Below are 27,942 nucleotides of genomic sequence, written 5' to 3'. Positions count from 1 at the left end.
AGAGTACTTTGAAATAGTTTTATTGGCTCATAAGACCTTTGCATATAAAAAAAATACCCAAAACACTATGCAGTATTAAATCACAATTACATTTTTTTACCAATTCAAACTACCCTGAATATACATCTTTTAAAGAAAAAAAAATCCTACAGAACTGAATTCTGAAATGACATTATGACTTAAATACTATGACAAAATAGATAATTCCTTATAACATTAATTCATTGCACAAAGCTGCCAGATATTTTCATAAGCATAACCGTTGCACAGAGTGCAAATGAACACAATTTCAATGTTACACATTTAGCTGAAGTACGTGTGCCTCCACCTAAGGAACTCTGACATTTCTGGCACAAAATGTTGGTCTCGTTTAACTTCCATTGGGCAACCGACTCCACAACTCTGTTATTCTCGCTCTCCTTAAAAAACAGACACATCCCACTGCTATCAAAGCCTACGAGAGTCAGCATCGCCTTTGCTTAAAGAAGTCGACTCCTCTCAACTCCTCCGGCAGGTATTCCTGGTCCACGGGCTCACTGTACATGGGATTGTACTTGTAGCCCTTGCCATAGCCCAAATCCTTCATCAGCCTGGTGGGCGCGTTCCTCAGGTGCAGCGGGACGGGGGGCAGGGGCCCCTGGTGGTTTCGCAGGCATGCTTTGACGTTGTTGTAGGCGCTGTACACCTCAATGGACTTCGGGGCTCTGGCAAAATAGACTACACACTGGGCCAGAAGCACCTAGGACAAAAAGAAAACATTACTGAAGGTGCCAGAAAGTTTCTGTCCTGTAGACTATTTTATGACATCCCTACTTAATTCTGAAAAGATTCTCACGATGCTTTTATTATCCTCCTTTCCTACCTACAGCCAAAATAACCAGTTGTGATGGAGAGAAGAAATTCCTACAGGAGGTAAGAGGTTGAAAAAGATTTCTTTTTTTTTTTGTTGAAGAGAAGAATTTTTATTAAATGATTTTTTTCTTAAAACCCCAACATATAAAACATAAATATGAAGCTGCTGGTTATGGGTGATCTTAGAGAAACGTCCTGCTCAGCGCTTTCAATACTTCTGCCCCAGGAAAGGGCTGAGCACTTCCTTTGAAACCACAACTACAGAAAAGTTTCAAAACATGACATTGTTTATACGTAAGGTCTCCCCTCTAGAGTGTAAGCTTCTAAAAAGGGAGTTGAAAAGCTAAGCAGCTTCTTTGGTGGGCCTGTACATTAAAGGTGATGGCAGGACATATGTTCAAATCCACAAAGGGACATGGCACAAGAGAAAGGAAGTGATTTGCAAAGAACTGAGCTGATTACTTTACCTCACATTCGGGCATGCCTATAAAATGACAGCCTTGGTAGGCGGCAACTGCTTGTGTTAGTGCAGAAGGGTCTGCCAGACCTGTCCAACACACGGAAAGACAAAGGAAAGTTTTAAGTCATAATGCACACTCCCACCCAGACCTGTCTATGAGCTGATGCGACCAGAGATCACCACTGCCTGTAGATGTTACACACCAGAAAAATCCCATTTATCAGAACAGACTCTCCTCTGATCTCATTAACTTATTTGAGAAATATTTACTGAGTGGTGTCAAGAGTTGTTTCTTCATGGATAAAAACTACATCTAGTAGGAAAAATATGAGAGTATGAATGACAAACATGAGGGGCTAAGGCCATACAGACAGTCACAAGGACAGACACATTAAAAACAAAACATTTACTATATCAAAGAACTGTTTTCCTAATGTTTTTCATTACACAGTGTCCAGAATCTTCCCTTTTTATTTCAGGAGCTGTCCAATGAAAACCTGAACATGACTGCAAAGCATTTAAAACATTTCTTTTATTTCAATACCCATGTTAGGAAAAGCACTCCTGAAGAGGAAACAGATAATGATGACTTCTTCAGAATATAACCACCCAAAAGCACATACACGATGCCAAGAAATAAACCAGTCAGTTCCTATTTGTCTTCTCTTCTCCTTACCTGTCCACATGGTCCCAGGAAATTCCTAGGCCCCAAAGCGGTCAGCATTTCTGAACACCCCCTCCCCCTTCTCTGGCTCCCGCACACAAAAAGCCACACTCTGGTCAACACCAGGGTCTGCTCCTTCCCAGAACACTCACCTATATCCTCACTGGCAAACCTCACCAGCCTCCTTGCCACATACAGCGGGTCCTCTCCTCCTTCAAGCATGCGCGCCAGCCAGTAGAGGGAGGCACTCTGGTCTGAGCCCCGCATCGACTTATGAAGCGCAGAGATGCAGTTGTAATGCTCTTCTCCTAGATAACACAAAAAGCACATGCTCGATTATGGGCAGAAGAGGAAATTCACAGAGCCCATAGGAGGGTCATCTAAGCCATAGGTTTGTTCCACTTGGTTGATTTTAAGGAAGCCCGAATAAGGGACCTAGGAAAGCCTGGGGAGAGTGAAGTCTGACGGCTATCCTCAAGCTGCTCAGCAGGAGGGTGCAATGGCACCAGTGCGGGATGCTGGAGACCAGAGGAGCTCCCTCTGGGGTCTGTGGGCTTGTCTTGTAACCAGGTCAGCTTCAGCGCAGGAGGCTGCTGGAGTACCTGTGCTGCCCGTGCTGAACACAAGCAGAGACCTGGGATGGGGACAAGGAGAGCAGCACATGGAGAGCTGGTTCTCCTGGACCTCTGTGGATTGCCACAATGAGAGGTGGAGGGAACTAATCTGATATTCTGTTTCTATGTACCCCCACTGTCATTTTGAGGAAACTGTCCCTGGGCCTGGTTGGAGACATGAGGATGGAGAGTCAATGACAAGGACAGCTGTTACAGATGGCCCATTTGTTCCTCAGTGTCCTTTCCAGCTGTCTTTCTGGTATCTGAAGGCTGTGGTCACTTAAATCTGGTACAGGGACATTCATGTGGCAGGATCTTAGAAGGGCTGACACATGGACTAAGGGCTCTCACCTTGAAAGCACTATAGCCCCCCACTCACCACCTGGGTTTCCCCCCACTTTTCACCCAGGATTCACATGTAAACAAATCAGTGAAATGTGCTTTAAAAAAACATATTTAAGAAGAGAAATTTCAGGATTTTCTAACCATCAACTCTTCTCTAAGTTTGAGGCGAGAATAGTCACTTCATAAAAAAAGCAGGGGAATTCTTATTTGCTTTAGTCCTTCCAGGAAGCACCAAGGTGGAGAGAATCCATGACCTACTTTGCAAGTCCCCCACCAGCTGACCATGCTGGTAGGACCACCTTTGGCCTTCCTCTAAAGACAGCATGAGACAAGATGCTGGCTTCTCAGGAAGGAAAGACCCAGGGTTCTGAGTCTTAAATAATGTACGCCTGGTATGGAGTAAGCACTACAGAAACATGGAAGTGTTAGATGTTACTCTACGCTAGCTTCCATTTTTGCTTTGATCATATAAAATTTTTTAACTTAAAATTTCGACATTATTTATGTAGAACCCTGACCTCAATGCAAGGCAGAGAACCTGTGCTCATTTAGAAATTTCTTCACTCTGATACATAAATATGTGAGCTAGTTACTGGATCCTAGAAGTAGGTAACTATACACTAGAAGACATGAAATAATTAAAATCTTGGGGCTGGGGATTTTTGTCTCACCAGAGTTATAAAAAGGCCCAGGAGTATAAGCTAGCAGGTTTCCAGGGCAATGCTTCTATCATCCCTATTTATGGAACACAGCTTGGAAAAGAACAATTCCCTAGGATCTGAACTGTATTTATGAGTATCTACAGATTCACGGTTGTGCTGCTACACTCCAGGGGGGTGGCGGTGGGCGGGCCACAGTCACAGTACATGTAGGCCTTGTAGAATGTGTGGGTTCTTAAGGCCTGACACCAGGCAGCCTCCACTGTCCCCAGCTCTTCCAGGGGCAGTGCAGAGCTATAGAGAAAGTGATCCCCACTGCGCATGGCTCCCTTGGATGGAATGTGAGCCTTGAGAAGTAGAAATCCTAGGACTAGACATGTCTGATATCCACTGTGTGCATATGGGTGTCTGTGAGTGTACTCACGTGAGAGTGTGTTACTGCGTGTGAGTGAACATGCTCTAGCAGGGAAGCTGGTGATGTCAGGCCGGGGCTGGCAAGGAGGCAGCACCACCAGTGGGGAAGGACATAGTCCTAGGAACTAGTCTTATACCTGTGGTTGAGAATGAGTTTTATCACTTGCTTTGTGAACTAAGGCAAGCTTTTTATCTATAAAACGGGGATACTATTAATACTACCTCCTAAGGTTTTTTTAAGACTTAAAAAAAAGGACAACATATATAAAATGCTCCAATATTCAATGTTACCTAATGTTATGTTAAATGGTAGCCTTTTGATTTTTAAATGACAGTCTGATAAAATGTAAAAGAACAGTTCCAGTTCATCTAGTCAAAATGAAGAGTCTCCTTTAGGGCACGTGTAAGGGAGAGAGATACCTGTTGCTGGAACCCCCCAAACGATGGAGAACCCAGCATGTGGGAATATTTTTACCTCTTAAAATTTTAAATTTTGTTCATATCCCCCATTCTTGTATTTGGCCAAAAGAAAGCAAAGCTCTAGGTCTAGAATACTTTACTTTTCAGACTTTCCCAGCATTCCCATGACATTCAGGAGCACAGACAGCTGGCCACCGGAGATCTTTGGGTTGTGCTAGGAGAGGTCTTGCCGAGAGGCATGTTCACATCAGAGAGGAGACAGGACTGTTTGTTAAATGCCTCTAATGAGTCCCTAACTAATGTGTCCATAGTACTTATTAGTATTCCCACGCACCCAGCTCCCAATCAGTTGAGGCACACTAAGGCTGAAGAGCTTCTGCCACTTGCCCAAAGTCAGTGTTCTGCTCATCAGGAGGCAATGTCCAGAACCCAAAGTCATTCTTAAGCCCTCCACCCTGCTGCTCTAACCAGTAAGACCTATTCTCCATCATCAAAAAGCATTTCAGAATATTGTAGACAACGAACTGCCTATGTAATATCTGGAATGTTTAATGATCAGCTTCCTTTTCTTGTGTAACTTTTAGAGGTATGGAATTCCAGTTACTGCAGATTCTCTATCCAGAATCACAAATACTCAAGCCCCAGAGTCCAGCCTAATCTACCATATGCTAATCTTCACCACCCACCCCTTATATAAAAAGATACAACTGTGCTGTGCTTATGACATTTAATATTGCCAGGTCACGGATCTAGTAGGAGTCTGTTTTTAAATCTGTTACCTGTAAATGCAGTTCTACAAAAGTACGTAAGTGTATGCAGAAAAATTGTTTAAAAAAGCTATCACAACCAAAAACATCACATCCAGATCCACATAAACTTCATTTTTAGTTGGGACTCTAGAAATTATGGACTTTACTTCTCATTAAACTAATAGAACTAAGTCACTTACTGCAAAAGTCTTGTTATTATTGCCATTATAAATGATCACAAAGATTACTGTCAACTGTGAACATAGGGGCTTTCAAAATGTTTTTATCTTAAAAGGCACTACAGAGAGTAATGGAAAAAATACCTACCTACCTTACAAGGCAGGTCTGAAGCCTGCAATTTTAACACGAAAACTCCTCTCAGTTCTTATCAGGATAGCTTCTGCTCTGTGCCTCTCACAAGAAAGATCGATCAGGAAGCTAGGTCTTTGAAATCAGGCTCTGAGTTGGAGGTTTAATTCAATTACCAATATGGAGATCCAACTGAGAATTGAGGTTCATGTTCTGAACTCAGCTGAAGCCAGAAGTCCAGGATGGGAATGTGTAGATACAACTTATTTCACTAACTAATGAAATAAGTTGTTACTTACCTGCTCGGTCATATAAAATGTGAGATCGCTGGAGACCTTCCTTCACATCATTTTCAGTGATCAGAACTCTACTGGAAGAATAGGTTTGCCCACTTTTCTTACAGAACATCTTCCTAGAGCTTAACCTGGCCAGCACTGCCAGCTGTAGTCCATTCAATCCAGCTCGAGCATCCCCATCACTAAGATAAGCCAGAGTGTCTACTGCTTTATCCTCTATGAACACAGACGGCCTGTAACACAAACAGGGTTAGTTACCACCACTTTCACGTCTGACACTTCTTGTTCTATAGCACCTTTACAGAACGGCTCTGAGCAAGGTCACTAAAAAGCTACCTTAGGTTCAAGGCTTCTGCCCTTTCTCCCTAACTCATGTTGTCAATACGGTGAGGCATTATCAAGACTGGGAGCCATGAGATTGTTTTGAGAGTCCTGAGATTATTCTGCTGTATAAGCACACACCCATAAGCATGCATGAAGGAGGCCTGGAAAGATACATGGCTTCTCTGGCTCTATCCTACTAGAGTGAAAACTACAGAAATATTTGGGCTTCATTATAGTATACAGAAAACATACGTCAAACACAGGGCACATCCTGACGAGATAGGTACGCTCAGACCACTTCCCAAACAGGAAAGGGCCAAGATCGCATCAGGCAGCTCATGTCCCTCATTTTACAAACAACCTGGGTCCCCAGTTACTCTGGACACATGGGGCCTAGGAGCAAGCCTCTGGGATTTTGGCCTGAGGCATGTTTCCAAGAAGGTATTAATCACATAAAGGCTGCACAGAGTAGTGGAGAGGTCACTAGTCTGGGTATCCGTTAGAAGACTCTGACAGAACTTGGCTGTAAGACCTGAGATAAGTCACCTACCATCACATTTCCAAATGTGGACCTTCATAAAGGTCTAATTAGGATTGTTCTCAAGTCTAATTCAGTAAACTTTTCTATTTCTAGTCTAGTTAGACAAAATATCTCACACATATAGGTTCTTAGAGATGTCTTACTATTCTTGTCTAGCTGCTAGCTGCACATTCGCAAAAGCAAAATATAATTCTTCAGAGTTAAGCTCACCATGTCACTGCCAAACTTCAGCTGAAAATGTCTCTATTAATTAATAAGCTGATTGGGACTGTCCTCATCAGCTACCTAGAAAACAAAGCACAGGCACCAATGGTGTTGGGCCAAGGCAGGACGGTGGGGGTCCAGTCCATGAAGGGGACCCCAGCCTGTCTCTGCATAATTCCATACCATACACCCACCCGCTACTCGGCTTTAGTGAGTAACTTGAATAACACCAATTTGCTTTTCATTCACTAACAGATTTGTTTCTAACATCTTTCTTTTTTTAAAAAAGATTTTATTTATTTGAGATAGAGAAAGAGTGAGCACAAGAAGGTGGGTGGGGGTGTCAGAGGGAGACAGAGAAACAGACTCCCGGCTGAGCATTAGCCGGACATGGGGCTTGATCACAGCACCCTGAGATCATGACCTGAAGGCAGAGGCTTAATTAACTGAACCACCCAGGTGCCTCTTGTTTCTAACATCTTAAAGATTGCCTCATCCCGCCCCTTATTTACCAAAGCCAAGACTTCCAGTTTCTCATCTATCACTACACATAAGGCACCTGTTTTCTCATAGCCAATAATGAATGATTCTCTTATCACACTCCTCCTGACAGCTGCCTCGGCCCTGAAAACCATGGTTACAGTTTAGAAGCCCATCCTCCTCCGTTCTTGACCAGATAAGATACTCAAAACACACACCAAACCAACATCACCGGCACTAAGTAAAGCTGATGAAGCATTTCTCAAACAGATATTGTTTAGCAGATTCTAGATGATTTGGAAGAAAATGACAGATAACACATACTCAAGAAAATGTATTAGGAGGGACTAACGTCAGAGGGGGTGCGGTAGCAACCTATGTGCCTGAAAGGGAAGGGCACTCCTGGGGCTTGGTTACTGTATGTTATCTGAGTTGTGTCATGCGTGTGCACACATGTGTGTTTATGGGGAGGGTGGAGGTGGGTTGAGAACCAAAATTGCCGGAACACCTCATTTCAGCTCCAGAACTAATAAAAGCAAAGCCTTCCATTTCCTTGGAAAGCTTCCTAGCAACAAAGACCCTATGGGATCATTTGCAGGAAGAAAATAGGAGTAAAGTAGGAGACCTAATCAATCCTAACTGACTGAACCATCATAGGAGTGGGGCCATTTGTTGATCAAATTTGTCATCTCTCCATCCCCACTAAATGTGGAGACCTCAAGAATAGGAATTATGTTTTATTCCTTTTTTATACCCCTAGTGCCTGGGAGAGAATAGACATTTGATATCTGTACAATGAATGGACTAATTTCAATTCTCCCCACAATCTCAGTGAAATGTTTATTTTTTAATAATTATAACATATGGGAAAACATTAAAAAAACAAAAAGAAATCATTTTCTGTGCCATCTAAAGATAACAATAGCTACTAGGTCATTTGTTGAATTTCCTTTATGATCCAACCAACCATGGAACCATCAACCTTACATCTAATTTTTAAAACAAAATCCGGATCATACTATATATAGTTTGCATCCTTAACAATTAAATAACTCTCTGAATATTACTTTTTTAAACAAAGTGTGTATTATATAAAATTGGGAAAATAGACACATGGGGCAAAAAATCACCTACTGCTGTACTTCCTTAATGCCGTATTTTGGCATATATCCCCTTTCTACGAACTTGTCCACTGTAAATATTTAGCAGCATGAAGTGCTTTGGGGACAGAAAAAAGACAAGTGTCCTTATACACCCTAGCACTGACTCTATGCCATTTCCGTTGGTCCTCATAAAAAGTCAGTGAGTAGGCTTTAATATCTGAGAGAAGCCAACTAGCAGACCACGCCATAGACGTATAAACAGCACAATGTTTATAAATCTAAGTAAATATAAATTTAAATAAGCCTTTAAGTGGGTATTTTATGGGTCGGAAAATAGGATCTTTCCTTCAGTTTTTAAACTCTTAACCAAGGTCCGAATTATTCTATTGTTGTCCTTTTCAATCAGGGTTGGAGTCACCGGGAGTGGGAGAGCTGCCACAATAAAACCGGAGCTGAGAGCTTTCACCCAAATTCCCAATGTTCCATTCTTCCTCCCCCTTGATATGATCCACATTCCAAATTTCAATCCTGTCCAAAATTGAGTATTTTTAAACACAGATGAATCTGTCAGCAACTCTGTTCAAGTAATAAAAGGTGACTGCTGATGGCCTTCACAATGGTCACACAAGCAACTTACCAAATGAAATTTTGCTATTAAGAACACTGTACAGGATGTTCAAAAGATTATCTATTCTCTAATATATCCTGAACCCAAATTTACACTACCTCGGTTCTGAAAAGTAATAAAATGTGTTAAAATATCTTGAGATCTTAGAAGAGGAAGCACATGAGTGTTCACGCCAACAGCAATAAAATAAGGAATATTATATTGATATTTGCAAAACCCCTCAGCAAATAGTAACTATTGCACAAATTATCTTGGAAGAGCACTCCTAGTCGAGACATTATTTTGAAATTTAAGCATAAACTATAGAAAATAAAAAATAGTTAAAATAAGTGCATTTAAAAAGATCATACTCCCAATTAATGGATGAAGAAATCAAAGACTTAGCCTTGTTTCTTCAACTGAACAGAAATGCTCTGGTCTTAACAGGAATATGGGAAGCATGCTGTAAAGACAACTTCCTCCTTTCCTTTTTATTTCCAAGGGCCTGAATCCTTCTGCACACTGTTTTTGTGGTGGAGGATACTGGGATTTGAAGAATTCTTTTTATATGGTGAGCTGTCTAAGTTGGAAGACGAGTGAAAATGTACTTGTTATTTCATAGCAGAATAAAAAAATATGTATGGCTCAATTAAATTCTCTCTTCATAAATTATAAAACTATACTCTATGAATCTCTTTCACTAAAGAAAAGGAACACTCCATGGTCAGGGTAACAACTGCTTAACAGTGGTCCTCAACCAAGGATATGTATCAGATTACAGGGAATTATCCTAAAATATAGATGTGTATATCTAATCACAGATTTACTGATCCTAAAACCTCCAGGGACAGACTCTGGGTACCTGCAGATCTGACCCTTCCACAATGTGAGGGTTAGGGGCAATGACGCCCAACACAGTCAAAAATTCACATAAAACTTCTGACTCCCCTAAAACGTAACAATCAATAACTTACTATTGACAGAACCTTACCAATAACAAGTCAATTAACACATATTTTGTATGTTACCTCTACTACATGCTATAATCTTAATAAGCTAAAGAAAAGTTATCAAGAAAATAAGGAAGAGAATATCCATTTACAGTACTGTTCTGTAAGAAATCTGTGTATAAGTGGACCCAGCCAGTTCCAACCCATGTTGTTCATGGGTCAACTCTATTTTCAAAATGTATTCCTGGTAAAATGTGATGTGCAAATGTGGTTAAAAGGCAATACTGCTATAGATGGGAATCTTTTGTTCCTAATCCTTTACAGATTAAAAGTATCGTCCTTAATGAAGAAACACAGAGAAAGATTCCAATGTTAATCTTTCCCAGTAGCATTTTAACCTGGTTCTAAGTGAAAGCGAGTAACTCGCTTAAATTGGTACCTAGATCCCTTCTAAACTGAAAATAAGCACATCTCCCTTACCTTGCTTCATTTTATTGCAATTCACAGACATTATGTTTTTTTACAAATTGAAGGTCTGTGGCAAGCCTGCAGTAAGCAAATCTATCAGTGCCGTTTTTCCAATAGCATTTGCTCATTTTGTGTCTCTAGGTCACGTTTTGGTAATTCTTGAAACACTTAGAACTTTTCATTATTTGTTATGATGAACTATGATCAGTGATCCTTGATGTTACTATTCTAATTGTTTTGGGGCACCACAAACCACAAAACAGAGAACTCTTATTGATTGATAAATATTTGTGTTCTGATTGCTTTACCAACCAACTATTCCCATCCTCCCCCTCCGCCCCCACCTCAGGTTCCTCTATTCCCTGAGATACAACCATATTGAAATCAGGACAATTAATAACCCTACAGTGGCCTCTCAACATTCAAGTGAAAAGGAGAGTTGCATGTCTGGCATTTTAAAAACTGGAAATGATTAAGCTTGGTGAGGAAGGCACAGTGAAAGTCAAGACAGGTGAAAAGCTAGGCCTCTTGCACCGAACAGCCAAGTTAAGAATGCAAAGGAAACTCTCTTCAATTCTGTGAAGGCTGAGAGAAGTGAGAAAGCTGAAGAAGGAAAATCTGAAGCTAGCAGAGGTTTGTTCCTGAGGTTTAAGGCATGAAGCCGTCTCCATGACATCAGGGCACAAGATAAAGCAGCCAGTGCTAATGGAGAAGCTGCAGCAAACCATCCAGAAGATCTAGCTAGGGTCACTGACGAAGGAGGCGGTACTGAACAGCATATTTTCAATGTAAACAAAACCATTTCCTATTAGAAGAGGGTATCATCTAGGACTTTTGTAGCTAGAGAGGAGAAGCCAAGGCCTGCCTTTAAAGCCAGGGTGGTTTGACTCACCTGGTAGGGGCCAATGCAGCGGAAGTTGAAGGCAATGGTCCTTTATTCTTTTGAAAATCCCAGGGCCCTTAAGAATTACGCTAAATCTACTCGGCCTGTGCTTCATACATGGGAGAACAAAGCCTAGATGACCATGTGTCTGTTGACAATTTGGTTTACTGAGTATTTTAAGCCCACTGTGGAGACCTACTGCTCAGAAAAAAAGATTCTTTTCAAAATATTCCTGCTTGTTGACAATGCACCTGGTCTTCCTAAAGTTATGATGGAGATATATAAAGAGATTAATGCCTGCCAACACAACATCCATTCTGTGACTAATGGATCAAGGAGTCATTTCAACTTTCAAGTCTTATTATTTAAGAAATAAATCTTGTAAGGCTAGAGCCTCTGATGCATCTAGACAGAGTCCACTGAAAACCTTCTGGAAAGGATTTACCGTTCCAGATGCCATTAAGAACATCTGTGATTCATGGGAAAAGATGAAAATATCAACATGAACAGGACACTGGGAGAAGCTGATTCCAGTCCTTGTGGATGACTTTGAGTGGTTCAGGACTTCACTGGGGGAACTGCAGATGTGGCGGCAATAACAAGAGAACTAGACTTGAAAGTGGAGTCTAAAGATGTGACTAAATTGCGGCAACCTTGAGATAAAACTTGAATATTGAGGAGTTCCTTCTTTTGAATGAGCAAAGGAAGTGGTTTCCTGAGATGGCACCTACTGGTGAAGAGACCATGAAGACTGTTGAGATGACAACAGAGGATATAGAATATGACATAACTTAGTTGATCAAGCAGTGGCAGGGGGTAAGAGGATGGACTCCAGTTTTGGAAGAAGTTCTACTGTAGGTAAAACGCTATCAGACAGCATCACAAGCCACAGAGAAATTGTGAAAAGAACAACTGATTGTGGCAAACTTCAGTTGTTTAACAAGTTTGCCACAGCAACTCAACCTTCAGCAACCACCGCCCTGATCAGTCAGCAGCCATCAATATCAAGTCAAGACCATCCACCAGCAAAAAGATCAAGACTAGCAGACGTTCAAATGATGGTTAGCGTTTTTTAATAGTAAAGTTATTTTTAAATTAAGGTATGCATGTTGATTTTTTAGATATAATGCTATTGCATATTTAACACACTACAGTGTAAACCTAATTTTTATATTCACTGGGAAACCAAAAACTCATATGACTCACTTTATTGCAATGGTGTAAAACCAAACCCAAATTATGTCTGAGGTATGCCTGTGGTTAGAAACGTGCCTCAGAAGCCAGATAAGGGTCTGGGTCCCTGATGATACCATGAGGCTGACTAGCAGCTGCATTTTTTATACTTGTCTATCTTCAGACTCTTTAACATGAAAAGGAAAGTTCTATCTTGTTTATGCCAGTTAATTTGATTTTTTCCCCAATATATGCAGCCAAACTGAATCCTAAGTTTGGCTCAAAAACGTCGAATACTCCTGCCTTGCTGAAGCTCTTCTCTGTAGAGCATCCTTCTGGTTTTCCTACCTTTCTAAACTTTTGTCTTTCCCCTACACAACAAATGCTGACAGGTCTCCAACTTACTACCCTTACTTCCTGGCTCCCTTCAGCTCTCCTACTCAAACAAATGGACTGTATGTTCTCTGAAGTGCCGGTGGCTTCCAAATCTCAGACTCAAACAACTCTGCTGCTCTCCTGAGTTCCTTATCTAACTGCCTAGAAAAACCTCTTCATATGAATCATCCAGAGACCCCACAAGCTGAATAAGTCCCGAACTGAACTCCACACCTCCTCTGCTCCTCTTCCTCATACCATTCTTGCCAGAAGTGTAATTATTTGCCTAGTTACCTGGTATGAGAGTCATCTTAGACAATCCTTTTTTCCTCCCTCCTCACACCCAGGCCTATCAACCTGACTTTCCAACTTTTCTGAGCAGCTCTGGCTTTTGTTCAAGTCACTTGCATTTGTCACTTATCTTCAGCACCACTCCAACAGCTTCCTAACTGATCTTCCTGATCTCTGGTGAGGGGCAGGGAAGATGGGACTTGACTCCCTCCAACCTACCATCTCTCCAATGCTATTCTCATCTTCCTAAAATGTAGAGCTGATATGTCACTCTCTTGCTTAAAATCTTTCTATGGTTTCCCATAGCTCTCCACATCACTCACCTTACCTTAGCACACAGGTCTTTCATAATCTGCCTTCCTCCCTGGCTTCACTGCCCATCACTTCCTCATGCCCACTGTTCCACTCAGCTATAATGAATGGATCATCCTATTTATTACCTTGACTTTCAGGTGCTATATTCCCTTGCCAAATGAACTTTCCATTTCATCTAGTTAAATTCTGCTTATTCTTCAAAATTCAACTCAGCATCCCCTCATGTATCAGGTGAGATATCTGATTTCACATATTCTAGATGCCTCTTCTCTATCCCCTACTCCTCTTTGGTCATAACTCAATCACAGCACGTCCCTGGAAGCCCACTTACCTATTTCCGTATCATATACTAAGCTCTCTAAACGGACAGGAATGCGCTTTTCAACACTCAGCCAATGCCTAGTATATTATATGTGGGGCCTTCAATTAATGCTGAACAAATAAATACGGAAAGAAAAATTTTAAAAGAACACTTCTATCTCACTCTCACAGGAATCTGTCATGTACAAACATATACTAGATGAGAATCCACAATTCAAGAAAAACCAAGAATGGTCTAGCAATCAGCTCCACTGGTTTCCAGACCAGTACTTGCTCAGCTATTCTACGCACAGTGGTAGTCTAGATTTCTCTGTAAACTAGGGCACCAAAACACAAGACTACAAATGCACTCACGGCTTCCCAGAGAAGTAATTATTTGGGGTTTAAAGTCGTTCCTTCCAGTTAGATTAGTGTTACCAAACCCAATTTATGTTCACAAGAATGTATATACATTTGAAGCCAGTCAATAGATGGGAAAGTACAATTTTACCTAAAATTGAAAGAAAACAATACCTGTTTTTAATTCTCCACTGGGGTGGTCAGGTGCTTCTGTTAGGAAATCACTTATAATATAAGAGTTCCTTCTGTGGCCTATGGCATCTCCCAACTTAACTTTCTTTTCAGAATTGCTAACCAGTAAATCAATTAACTAAGTTTCATTCTGTTTGCTAAGGCAGTAGTATTAAATGAAAAGGTTCTTGATACCCAGGTTGTGAGGCAATCATCCCTTATGCTGGATGATCCAAAAATAAAATTGAACTATTTCTCTCAAATTGAAAGTTAGAATTTATTCATTCACAAACCATTTACTAAGCATGTATATACTAGGCACTGTGCTGGGAATATGAACAAGGAGGACAAGTTCTTATCCTCTTAGCCCTCCCAGGAAGGGGAGGGATGGGAATTAGAAAGGAAACAAGTGAATAAAAATAAGCTATAACTAGGATCAACTCAAATGAGTGATAGTGGAAAAAGCAAACAATCTATTGTACATGGCAGGTTTTCTCTGACTGAAATGCAATTTTAGCAGATTAAGAATCATTGGCTCACTTTTGTATCAGGCTCGCAGTCTCAGTAATAGAGAAATCTTAACTCTTTCACTTATCCTCTCAAATTTAATATGCATGCAAATGATTCGGAGATCTGGTTAAAATGTGGAAATCCTTTTTAAGATGAGCTCCATGGTTCTTCCACTGTCTTTCTCATTTCACCTAATTTTGGCATGGCAGTGATTGGAGAGAAAAAAACCTGAGGGTATCTGAATAACAATTCCATGAAATCATGACATGACTGAAATCAATAAAACTACCCTAATTAATAAAAATGCATAATATGTAGTAGATATATTATGATAACTAGTACACAGAAATATACTAGGATAGTTGTTCCTCTCTCTTTCCATTTTTATCACTTGGTTATATGAGTTTTGTAGTGAAAATGTTGTTTACAGGACAGTTATACTAGATGTGAGGCTGGCTGTATGTAGCCCCTTTTGACCCCAACAAGTGCCCAGCACACAAAGGGCTCTAAGTATGAATACACTTAACTGATACCAGCGGGTTCTGTATTTCTTTTAAGATGGCTATGGCATCACAACTCTACCCTAAACTGATGTAACTCCGTTGCACCTGGGAGTCCTTGGCCATGTTTCAAGGCTTTCATGAACCACAGCATAATTCCTCCTACATGAGACAGGGGCAAATGGGAGAGGCCAGACACACGCAGAGAGACTCTTGAAACCTAAACCCTGAACCTAAAACTGTGTCTTGTACTTTAATCCTCACAGAAGAGTGGCTCCAGAACTTGGCCTCGGGGCAGGCACCAGCAGCTGTGGGGTCCACAGCATGAAGAGGCAGGCATTAGTCTCTCATCACACCAGATTATGTTCCACTGCGTTATTTCAGTTGACACATGAATAAACGACATGTGAAGAATATATTCGAATATAAAGAAAACCTCTAACCCAAGTAATCTAATTGATTACATATAACTTTATATATACTCTGGTATTAATGAACTTACACGGTATTCATGATACAGAAACAGAATGCCAAAAGGAATGAGAGAGCTTTTAATATGTCATTTTCAGATAAAGTTTCTTTACTTTTACAGAATTGAGCTTGACTTTTAAAATGTGCAAAAATAATTTTAAAAAGATTTAAAAATTGTTATGGTAACATTCACATTAATTTATAGTTAATATTTCTAAAAGAGGCGTAAACTTCAGGAAAAAAGAAATTGGGAATCTGAATATAAATCTCAAGAAAGATTTGTAGGTCAAGCCTATTTGATGAAGGAAAATAATCAGTAAGGCTTCCCATAGTCTTCCAAGCCTTATTTAAAAAAAAGTGTGTTAGGAAAAAAAAAATCCCTAAGCACAAATGAAAACACCCAAGGACTGAAAAAACGCACAAAACAATGTTAAAGCTTGAAAAATTAGATGCACCCCTTATAGGGCTATAAAATCCATCTTAAAAGAAAGGAAACATTTGCAGAGATACACTTGGTACAATTGAGCACTTTCTTCCACTCCTGTTTTCATTACTAGATCAACATTTCTTCTCCGTCCCTGCCCTCTCCTTATGGCTGTCCAGCCCTTTCTGGCTGTCTGCCAGGGGATTCTCTGAGAGGTGTGTGCCCCCAGGATACTGCCCACAGTCAACTTACTCTGAACTGCTGTTACTGCTGTGGCTCAGAGGGTCAGTGGGACGGCTGGAGTCTAGGACGTGGATTCCCAGTGAGTTGATTGCTCGCATTAAGATAGCCACCATTGCCTCTACGGGAAGCTTCTCAAGAACAATAACGCGACAGCGGCTTAGGAGAGCAGCATTGACCTGGAAGGAAGGGTTCTCCGTGGTAGCCCCAATCAGAGTGATCGTCCCACATTCCACGTGAGGAAGGAAAGTGTCCTAATCATGGGAGGAAAACAGAAGAAATTGATTCCAGTCAACAACCTGCAGAATCCTATGTAAGTTGGCCATTCCTTCCTTTTCCTAGTTTTGAATTCAGGAACAACAGCTTTATAGTCAATGGATGTGGGTGCACTGTTGTGTGAGTGCAACTCACGCTTTTTAAGCCAAAAACACACCTTTTGCAATGTGAATGTCTAAACCTGGCCCTTGCTGGTACACTAAACCTCAAAGTACAATTCTAATGTAGTTTCAAGATAAATGATTTTTTTACTTAGAAAATTATCTTCTATCCTAAGGCTTCTATCCCAACTGGCAGGTGGCTATTCGAGTTTAAGAAAACACAAAAACATTAGTATTTGTAAAATTTTCCTCCGGAGTACTTGGTCATAACAGCCATTCTTCCTAACAAACTTGGTAAATATGCATTGGTGAATATGTAACCACTGGACATTGTCTTATAGGGAAGAAATGCTAAGATGAGTTAATGGTCTAATGAAACTGAAAGCGTTAACATCCTATCAGAACTCTGAAGAGTCTATTTAAAAAGAGATTCAGATAAAAAAAAATTAAAAAATAAGAGATTCAGATCAGGAACAAGGTTTTGTAGTAAGGTTTTGTAAAATATTTCTGTCTCTGATTAAAAAGCTTTAACAAAATATATCAGAGAAAAAAGTGTACTGGAAGAAAAAAGTTAATGTTTATTTACAAGAATACAACAGTGGCTTGGCTTTGTTTATACAAATAAACTGTACTTTTACTTTTATCTCAAAAGCCATTAAATAAGTAGAGGTGATTAGATCTTGTAACATTCACCCGGCTGAAACCCTGAGGTCACAGAAAACATTCTTCAATTTTGAAAATAAAAAAGTAACACTGTATACGGGAGAACTTTAAAAATATTAAAATAAGGATCTTAAAAATCAAGTTAAATTTCTTACTAGGACTCTTAATATTGAGATCCAAAAATCTGTAAGAATGAGAAACTTGATAAGCTGTTTTTCTGATATAGTATAACTCAGGACCATATTAATAATTTCATTTATCAGACAGAGAAAGCATTTTCTTGTCACCAAAAAACACTAAGAAAAAGTGGGGAAAAAGGCTCAAAGGAGATGGGCTGACAATCTATACCTCTTTATGCACAGAAAACTAATGATAACAATAGTCCTTATATTTGCGTAGTGCTTTATGCTTTTCAAAGTAATCTCACATACTTTATATTCACTGTAATGTTCACAATGACCAAAAGGTAGAAGGAAGTTAATATACCTGCTGAGATTTATTGAACCGATGAATCTCATCAATAAAAAGGATGGTTTTCCTTTTGAAAAAGCTCTTTTCATTTTGAGCTTGTTTTATGACATCTCGCACATCATTTGTCTTGGCATTTGTTGCAGACAATGTCACAAATCTTATGCTATGTTTCTTGCTGTTGTTGGCTATGATGTGAGCCAGAGTGGTCTAGAAAATATGACACACAGAGTTTGGAAAGCTGATCAGACACAGAGAGAAAAGCACCCATGGGCACTAACACAAGCAGCATCAGCACTATTTACCAAGCAACTTGAACTCTAAAGAATGCTCAGCAGCACAGATGCAATCCGAAATACCAGAGCACATTTTTAAAAATTAAAAAAAAGATGGTTAAAAATAAAACAGGAAAGTAGCTAAACCTTAGGCTAATCCTGACCTTTTCTCCTTTATACCTAACCCTGTTTGATTCCTTTTTTGGGGACTCTAAGATCTTTGGAATCCCCATAAAGAGCGGCTGTCTTGATTTAGCAGAGCCCGAGTGACAGCTGTGACCTCTTCCAGCCAAGAAAGCACTACTGTTGAAGGACTAGTTGTAGAAATGGAGTGCAGAACCACAGAATCAATCGATTCTACAACTGGAGGCTCATCAGTGCAGCTTGGAAAAGGAGTGAGGCTTTGAACTGAAAGACTAATGACAACTACCTAGCATTAACGATGACTGCATACTGCCACCGCTGAATGTCTGCTTTGGAAGTAGATTAAACAACAGCACTTTGACCATGTTAGTAGTTATGAGAAGACAATGGTGAGATCCAAGGAAACCACTGCTTAGTGCCTGGTAGGTACCAGGTGTTCCATAAAATTGCATATACTGTTATTAATATCATTATTATTGTTCACAGAAAAGTATAATAATAAGAATGAAAATAAAGAAAAAGTGTTTAATGAGAGGGACAAATTCGATACTGAATTAATGGGAAGGTACATTTTATTTTCTAAAATTTGTAGTGTATCATTAAGCTACTGTGGCTGCTGCTTCATCAAATCCCAGCCTATGGGCTTCCACACCACATATGCCTAGGCTTGTGACCACCAACCACTATGCTGAGCAGCCCATCACATCTTCTGCATGGCGTCTTTTATTAGTTCACCCTACTCATTTTCCTCGGGAGGTTTTTCTTGCCATCTAGTCGGCCAACAGCTGAGTTGGCCATTCTCATGAACTTATGTAAAGATTTCACAAACAATTATTAATAATGCTCTTGCTCAATCTCCTAAATAGGGTAGCAACTAAATCTCCATCCCCACCCCACCCCCCCGGGTAAATTATTTGGGATGGAAGTGAACAATAAGGCACAAAATGAGCAAAATGCATTCCAGGAACCGTAGCAAAGGATGGTGTGATTAAGTTGGAGACGAAGTCGGAAAGAAAAACTGGAAAATTCATTAAAGCCCTTGCATACTAACTAAGGAGTGTGAATCACAAAGCTAAGAGGGCTCTTTTACATTCTGATACTGACTTTTGCCTTTCACTCACTGCTGCTCATCCTCCACTCTCTTCCTGTGGATAGGAAAAAAAAAATCATATATTTAAACACCTCTTAGCCTTCTGTTTTGCTTAACTCTGCCTGTTTCTCAAGTGTTCTCCAATGACACCTTTTCTAGACCCCAATATCTGAACCACCTTCCTCTGGACATATGCTAACAAGGTACATACAACTGGACACCAAAATGCATTGATGTTTCTTCTCTTCTTCTCTAAAGCAGAAAGCATAGTGAGGACAGTTATGGAAATGCTAGATAAAACGACTGGGAAAGGGAAAAGAGTTTTCATATTAGACTTGGTAAATAAATATATTCTCAAGGATAAATAAACACCAGTCTGTTAAAAATAAACCAACAGCTAGAGGGCGGGAAGAGAAACAATCGAAACAGAAAAATTTTTGATCCCCCCCCCACAAAGCTAAACCCATATACCTACAAATCGAATATACAAATGTTCCTCTGCAATTTGCAGCATGTCATTTCCTTGAGAATTGGGTTATTAATGGGAGGGTCGAGGTACACGTTGGAACACAGAGATAGCTCAAATCTAAGAGTCCACATATTTTTGCAAACCTATGAATTCGGACATCTTCATTTTGCAAATGACCGGAAAACGTGTCTTACAAATCTGGCGCGGTGTGTCTTTTTCACACCCATCACTAACTCCACCTGTGGACCAGGCGCGGCCCCGGCTCCGATAGTATCTGAGGCCCTGCCCTCAGGCCTCAACATCCAGGGTGGACGCGCGGGTTCTTCGGCGACGGCCTCTGACCGTTAGATCCACGCCCGACCCGTAGAGATCGACACTCGGAACCCTCCAGCCAAGGCGGCACTCACCTTGCCGCAGCCCGGCGGGCCCCACAGGATGAGGGAGGGGATTTCGTTCGTCTCCAGGAGGGACCGGAGCAGCGTCTCCTGCCCCACGGCTCTGCTCTGCCCGATGTAGTCCTGCAGCGTGTCGGGACGCATCTTGTCCGCCAGCGGCTTGCCCTCCAGCATCTGCCGAATCTCTTCCGCCGCCAGCGCCCGGGTGTGCGGGCGGCCCCCACCGCTGGCCCCGAAGGCGGCGGCGTCGGCGGCGTCCGCATCCCAGTGGCCCGGGTCGTCCTCGCCGTCCGCATCGGCGTCCCCGTCGCCATCGCCGTCGCCCACCGCCTCTTCCTCCTCCTGCGCCTCCGCCTCGTCCCAGCTCCGCGGAGACGCGCTGCCCGCCGCCGCGGCCGCGGCCGCCGGCCTCTTTCCCGAGCCCTTCCTCCCGGGACTGCTGGAGCGGGCCACCGGGAAGTCGGGGATGAGGCGGGCGCCGCTGGGCGTGGGCGGCGCGTCGTAGCTCTCCCGGCTTTCGGTCTCGCCGCCGTCGTCGCCCTCCTCGCCCTCGCCCTCGCTGCTCTCGGCCGCCGTCGGGGTGGCCGGCTGCTTCAGCGCCGAGCTCTCGGAGAGCCGCCGCCTCTTGGCGCTGGGCGGCGAGAGCCCCTTGGCCCGCTCGCCGGCGCGGTGCGGCCCGGCCGAGGGCTCCGCGTGCCCCGCGGGGTTGAGCAGCAGACAGCGGTCCAGGTGCGAGTTGATGTGCGCGGCGGGCATCATCTGCTGGCACACGGGGCACTGCACCTGGTGCAGCTGCGACAGGAAGGGGTCGTCTTCCGGCCCGCTCACCTCCATGGTGGCCGCCGCCCTCGCCGGCGCCCGGCGCGGCCGCAGCAGCCCCTGCGCACGCCGAGGGCTCGAGATGCCCGCCGCTAGGCCCCGCGCCGCCCGACCCTCGCTCGGGGAGGCAGCAGGACGCGCGCGGGCCGGGGGAGGGCGCCGCTCATGCCTCACGTCCGGAGCTTCCCGCGTCGGCCCGCCCTCGGCCGGCCTCCGGCGGCGCCTCGCGGGGCGCGTCGGGAAGAGTAGTCCGCAGCCGTTTACCTCAGCCGCCGCTGGCAACGCCTCGCGTGTCGCGTCGGGAAGCGTAGTCCGCGGCGGTTCAACCTAGCCACCGCTGGCATCGCGCCCCTTAGCCTTTCGGGAAATGTAGTGCACACTACCCGCCCTGGCGGCTGAGCGTCCACTTCCGGCCGGCCCTGAGAGCCACCTTTGTGAGGGGCCGGGAGGCCGGCGGGTTGCGCGTGCGCAGGAGCCGCGGAGGTGAAAACAGCGCAGCTCCGGCGCCCTTGCAGACTGGTGACATCGAGGAGGAGCCTGAGGCAACCTGCCGAGATTGCACCTGGGAAAGCGGCTTTTCACACCCAGGGAACTCAGCGGGCGTGTGGGGGAAGAGAGGAGGCTCATGGCAGGTTGTTTCTAATTAAAGAAAAATGGGGAAACCCCGAAACCCTACAGAAGAAAACTGGACAAAGGACCTGAACAAAAGAAAACAATGCAAGCAACTACACGTCTGAAAAAATTATTTACGTCAGAAAACGCAAATAAAGAGAAAATATCCCCACCTCACCCCCTTTTAGCTTTTTGGCCTTTTCACCCGAGGGCTTTTTACTTAACACACTTAGATACTTGTCTCAGTCTGCTGTTTAATAGTTAAATATTCAAAAGCAGACTTAATTCTAAATGAGGGTAATCCAAGTCAGGTGTATTTATCCCCATAGCAATAAAATATTAGGGAATCAGTCAAACTTAGTGTTATAGGCAGTGACAGATAATGCCCGCCATAAATGAAAAAACAAATGAGATTAAAAAGTGTGGCATTATACATCTTCGAATGATAGGATTACTATTGTCTGCAATTTTATTTTCTACTTTTCTGTAAACCTCTCCTTCAAAAATGTAAGGATGCATTATTACTATCATTATTTTTTTGGTATTTTGGAAGAAATTTGAGGGAGAGTGGAGAATGAAAAAACAATGAATTTTAGGAAAGAACGAATTTTTCTAAAAGTTGACAAGAATGATATTTTTATTTAATCTGTACAAGAACATCTCCATGAAACTTATTCCAAAGCAAATGCTGAGGATTTTGTAAGTCTCTTTATTAAGATGATTTTACAAAAAGGGGCAAGACAAGGAAGTAGTATTAGATAAACAATAGTAATCAAAAGCTCAGGTAAAGGAAGCATTGTTTCAGTTGATAACTGGACGTGAAGTGTGTGGCCCAGCCTCCTGGTAGCTGTGAAAAGATGTGAGATGTGGTTTTTTTCATGATTTTCTGACTAGATATGTCAGGCTTAAAAATAAAAATTAATAGAAAAAGTATGTTAAAATGAGATAAAAATCTTTATTCTTTGGTCATCATAATCTGAAATTGTGCAAAAAGGAAGGAGCATGACTTTCTATAGCCTTTTACCTATCCCCCAGAGCAACCATCACAGAACATCACAGAAGCAAGTACTTAGAGAAGAGGTTTGTTAGGGAGAGAAAAAGTCTTTTCCCCTTACCCATCCTAAGTTTATTGGTCCCCGTGAATCAAATTTGCAAAAGACAGACTAAAAGAGAAAACAAGTTAAAAAAAAAAAAGAAAGAAAAACATTAACACGTAAGGCACTCATACACATGGAAGTGCTTAGTGATGAGCGTGAGCTTACTACATCTTAACAGAAGAATAATAAATCTGTAGAGGATTGATAAGACAAAGGAAAAAGACTGAGTTTCAAGAGTGACAAATTGTGGAAAGATAAATATATGGGTAACTAATGGAAGATAAAGGCCAGTTAAGTTCGTGATTCCTCTGGTACCATCTGGGGGCTGATACGGGCCTGGAGCTGTCTCTGGTAACTAACTTCTTCTTTTTTTAAAAGATTTTATTTTATTTATTTATTTAGTGAGTGCAAGCAGGGGAGGGGGAGAAAGGGAGAGAGAGAAAGAATCTCGAGTAGACTCCATGATCAATGTGGAGCCTGATGTGGGATTTGATCCCACTACCCTGAGATCATGACCTGAACTGAAATCAAGAATCAGATGCTTGGCCTGAGTTGAAAGAGAGTCAGAGGCTTAACAGACTGAGCCACCCAGGCTCCCCCTGGTAATTAACTTCTGTCCTTTCTGGTAGTGAGGGGAGGAGGGACGTCTTTACAGATTTATGTTCTCCTTTTAGGCAAATGGGGGAGAGCAGAGAGCTTTTCTTATATCTGCTGCTTCTTAATTGTCTTCAGCTCAAAATACAGTTAGTTGACCCTCAAACAATTGTGGTGTTAGGAGCAGTGATCTCCTCCCAACACTCAGTTGAAAATCCGTATATAACATTTGACTCCCCCCCCCCAAATTAACTACTAATAGCCTGCTGTTGATGGGAAGCCTTACCCATTACATAAGCAGTTGATTAGTACATATTTTATATGTTGTATATGTTATATACTGTGTTTAAAGTAAGAGAAAAGAAAATGTTATTGAGAAAAATCATATGGAAGAGGAAATCCATTTACAGCACAGCACTGTTTTTATTTTTATTTTTTAGCAGTCTTAAATATTTTATTTTTAAGTTTTTATTTAAATTCCAGTTAGTTAACATACAGTATGATATTAGTTTCAAGTGTACAATATAGTGATTCAACACTTCCATATGCCATCCGGCGCTCCTCAGGAAAAGTACACTGCTTAATCCCCATCACACTTCACCCCACCTGCCTCCCCTCTGGTAAACACCAGTTTTTCAGTTAAGAGGCTGTTTTTGGCTTGCTTTTCGCTCGCTCTCTTTTTTTCCCCCTTCGTTTGTTTTGTTTCTTAAATTCCACATATCAGTACTGTTTGTTTGTTTGTTTTAGATTTTATTTATTATTTATGTGAGAGAGAGAATGAAAGAGAGAGAGAGCATGAGAGGGGAGAAGGTCAGAGGGAGAAGCAGACTCCCTGCTGAGTAGGGAGCCCTATGTGGGACTCCATCCTGAGACTCCAGGATCATGACCTGAGCTGAAGGGAGTCTCTTAGCCAACTGAGCCACCAGGTGCCCAGTACTGTTTTGTTTTTTAAGATTTTATTTATTTATTTGATAGAGAGGTCACAACGATGTAGAGAGGCAGGCAGAGAAAGGGGGGGAAGCAGGTCCCCCCTGAGCAGAGAGCCTGATGTGGGGGCTCCATCCCAGGACCCTGAGATTATGACCTGAGGCCAAAGGAAGAGGCTTAACCCACTGAGCCAACCAGGCACCCCAACCCAGGACTGTATTTATCGATAAAAATTCATATGTAAATGAACTCACCCAGTTCAAATCGGTGTTGTTTAAGGGTCAATTTTAATCCTTATGCAAAAGTGGTATATTTTGGTGTGGTAAATTCTGGTACTCTTCAGGTTCTAAGACTGTCCTCAAAACAGGTTGTGAAGGAAAATGTTACTAAACATGGGAATGTAATGTACTATATTAATTTAAACTATTATAGAAGTAGAAGGACATATGATCACCCCTAACACAAACGAATTATTTTTAAATAATTACAACAAATCAGACAATGACAAAGTTTCTTGAATGTCTATTCTTTTGGTAAATATAAGGCTTAAAATATATATATTTTAGAAATAATACATGTTATTATGGAAAATCTACTCAGAGATCAGCATAGTTAATATTTTAGCAGCTTCTTATAGTTTTTCAAAATGCATTTTGGGATTACACTGTATATTTACATATAAATGTAATTCTATAGCTGTCTTTATTGTTACCTAATATGTATATGTATATATGAGTAAGTCAAAAGTATTTATTATAATGGGAAAGTATTTATGTAATAAGGAGTAAAAATTAGAATACAAAACTATACAATATTTTCTTTTTAATACATGTGCTTTGCTCATATATATAATATATAAGAAATAATAAGAAAAAGGGAAAAATATAAAAAGAAAGAAAAATCTTCATATATGTATGTATATTCTGCATCCATAGTCATATTCATGAATAAAGTTGAGGTATTTGGATATACTGTGAGGTGAGAGTGGCATCTGACATGGACTTCAGGAATCTGGATTTGAGTTGGCCACGGTGTGACCTTGGGCAAGATACTCAACTTCTCAGACTCACTTTCCCAAACCTAAAAGAGGAACAACAGTGCCTACCTCCATGAGGCACTACATGATCTGCTGTGAGAAGCAAATGACCTTATAAATGTAAAGTGTGTAGCGTAGTGCCCGACCCAACAATGCCTCTATTTTATTTCTGAACCCTAGCTCGTTCTGCCTGAAGTTTGAAGTTTTCTCCACTAGATGGTGATGGTAGAAAAATAAACTGAATCTACTGATTTTTCTAACCAGATTTACACTTTCTTTTAAAAATCAGCTAAATATAAATAAATTTAAACCATATGATAAGGTTGCAGGAAATGAGACTATTGTAAAGAAGTAAAATCCAGGCTTAAATTTTCTCTTTAAATAACCCACTGATTGTTTTCAACTGGCCTTGCAGTTTACTCTGAGCCACCTAACTATCTTCTCTGTCCTCCTCCTCCAGAGTCAGTTTGGGAATGATGTATTCAGTGGGTAACTCAAATAAGCCCTCTGGTCAGTAACCACAAGTATTATTGAACCTCCAGATATCATCTTGCTGCCTCATATTTATACACAAGGTATGTTGGACATTTTGAGTCCATTTAATCCCTGACATCTTTAGTCACCATCCTAGAAGTGAGCCCCATGATTATCTGTTCTCCTTTCGGCTTTGTGATTCCTCTCCCTAACCTAAACTCATGTTCCTTTCTTTCCTGACGTTCCCCTGTATCTTCTGGAATCTATGCCACGTTTTTTATTCAGTCTATTCTAATAGGTTGTATACATTTTCTTGATATGTAATAAGGTCTTCTGAGTGTTCTATTTTCTTATTGGTCTTATTGGTATAAAAGAAATGCACTGGCTTTTTATTTATTTCATATTTGGCTTTTTTAGAACTCTTTTATTGGTTTTAAATGATTTTCTATTGATATAATATAAAAATAATATATCTGATCTTTGTCCCTGGTTCCTGACACAGAGCTTCAGAAAACTTTGGACTCTTCTGAGTGACAGTAGAGTATTATGCCAATCAGGTTGCCTCTGATAGGTTCTTAACATAGCCTCAAAAAAGGTGGCTGGTCACCAGAAAGACCACCCACACAATCAGAACTTCATACCAACCTGGAGGTGACAGGGACATTAGAGATTGAGTTCAATCACATGGCTAGTGATCTAATCAAGCATGCCTACATAATGAAACTCCAGTGAAAACTTTGGATACCAAGGCCCAGTTGAGCTTCTTTATGCTTGGTTGGTGAGCATACTGATGGGCAGAGAGAGGAATGAGCCTTGTCTCCAAGGGAGAGGGCATGGAAACTCTTCATCTGGTACCCTCCCAGACATCGCATTCTGTGTATCCCTCACTAAAAAAAATTGAAATTGTACGTAGAGTGCTTTCAATGAATTCTGTGATTTGTTCTAGTGAATTATCCAAAAATGAGAGGGTCATGAGAAACCCTCAGGAGTGCAGCTGGCCCCTCAGACTTGAGGATGGTGTGGGGGCAGTCTTGTGGAGGACTTTTCCCTTAGCCTGTGGTGTCTGATACTAATTCTGGTTAGTTGGTGTCAGAATTGAATTAATTACAGGACACCGAGCAGGTGGTGTCAAAGAATTGTTGTCAGAACAATACTCTTGCCTTTTCCTTTTCAGTGCATTTATCTATTATTTTGTTTTCTTTTTGAATTGTGTTAACCTGTACTAGGTATTATTAAATTATTGGAGAGAGCAGGTCTCTTAATATTCTAAGTGAAATTTGAAGTGGCGTAGACAAAATTTTAATTCAATCCCTGATTAAAAAAAAAAAACTTTTAGTAGAATAGGAGAAAGATGTCTTCTTAAGGTAATTTTTTTTTTTTTGCCACAAACTAGCAGCCATTGTTATATTTCATGGCAAAAACACTAAAGATAATCATCATATTTTCACACATATGCATCTTACATCCTTGGCCTAGAGTTTCCTTCTGGTCCTTTGCTATGTCTGGATTGCTATTTACTCTTCAGTTTAGATTAAGTCCTGCTTACCTGCCTCAACCCTCTAGGCTGCTTTGGCGCCTTTTGCCATATGCTCTGGTGCCTTTTGACACCTTGTCTATTCTCTTCAGTTTAGATTAAGTCCTGCTTACCTGCCTCAACCCTCTAGGCTGCTTTGGTGCCTTTTGCCATATGCTCTGGTGCCTTTTGACACCTTGTCTATTCTCTTCAGTTTAGATTAAGTCCTGCTTACCTGCCTCAACCCTCTAGGCTGCTTTGGCGCCTTTTGCCATATGCTCTGGTGCCTTTTGACACCTTGTCTATTCTTTATTGTGGATATCTTCATAGGATTATACCTGCCCATTTACAGGTCTATTTGCACTCCTGCCTCCACTTCCATCATAGGATAGAGTTTGTCACCTTGCTTGCGCAGGGCCAGACCACAGGCTTGCCATGTAGTGGACACTAGGAATGTACTTGAATGGAATCCATGAAGAAAAGCAATCAGGCAGGCTTCAAATACAGACTTAACACT

The 27,942-nt window shown here is 41.5% G+C and overlaps 1 protein-coding gene across 2 annotated transcripts; it reads right to left on the bottom strand.

Annotated features, from left to right (window-relative positions):
- Window positions 1-4: 4 nt before the first annotated feature.
- On the bottom strand, window positions 5-21,392 carry WRNIP1 (WRN helicase interacting protein 1). 2 transcript variants are annotated; one of them, XM_032861453.1, is made up of 7 exons: window positions 20,366-21,383; window positions 17,999-18,190; window positions 16,485-16,726; window positions 5,786-6,015; window positions 2,129-2,284; window positions 1,320-1,399; window positions 5-739 (listed from the first exon to the last, which is right to left on the bottom strand). In XM_032861453.1, the coding sequence occupies exons 1-7, from the start codon at window positions 21,185-21,187 to the stop codon at window positions 464-466; spliced, it is 1,998 nt and encodes a 665-aa protein (XP_032717344.1). In that variant the 5' UTR covers window positions 21,188-21,383; the 3' UTR covers window positions 5-463. The 2 variants fall into 2 exon arrangements, with proteins under 2 accessions (XP_032717344.1, XP_032717345.1); XM_032861454.1 differs by lacking the exon at window positions 1,320-1,399 and having other exon boundaries at window positions 576-739; window positions 20,366-21,392.
- Window positions 21,393-27,942: the final 6,550 nt, after the last annotated feature.

This window comes from Lontra canadensis, unplaced genomic scaffold (genome assembly GCF_010015895.1).
Source record: "Lontra canadensis isolate GAN:19392208 unplaced genomic scaffold, GSC_riverotter_1.0 scaffold21, whole genome shotgun sequence".
Taxonomy (NCBI): domain Eukaryota; kingdom Metazoa; phylum Chordata; class Mammalia; order Carnivora; family Mustelidae; genus Lontra; species Lontra canadensis.
This window is presented reverse-complemented; position numbering and strand designations above follow the sequence as displayed.

What these genes read in the sequence shown, in the direction of transcription:
- WRNIP1 (XM_032861453.1), bottom strand. Translation starts at nt 21,187, where the DNA reads ATGGAGGTGAGCGGGCCGGAAGACGACCCCTTCCTGTCGCAGCTGCAC. An exon ending in GGTTCAATAAATCTCAGCAG is followed by an intron (nt 16,727 to 17,998) that starts GTATATTAACTT and finishes TCCCATGATTAG; the next exon opens with GACACTTTCCTTCCTCACGT. An exon ending in AGCAGTAACAGCAGTTCAGA is followed by an intron (nt 6,016 to 16,484) that starts GTAAGTTGACTG and finishes TTTGTGTTACAG; the next exon opens with GCCGTCTGTGTTCATAGAGG.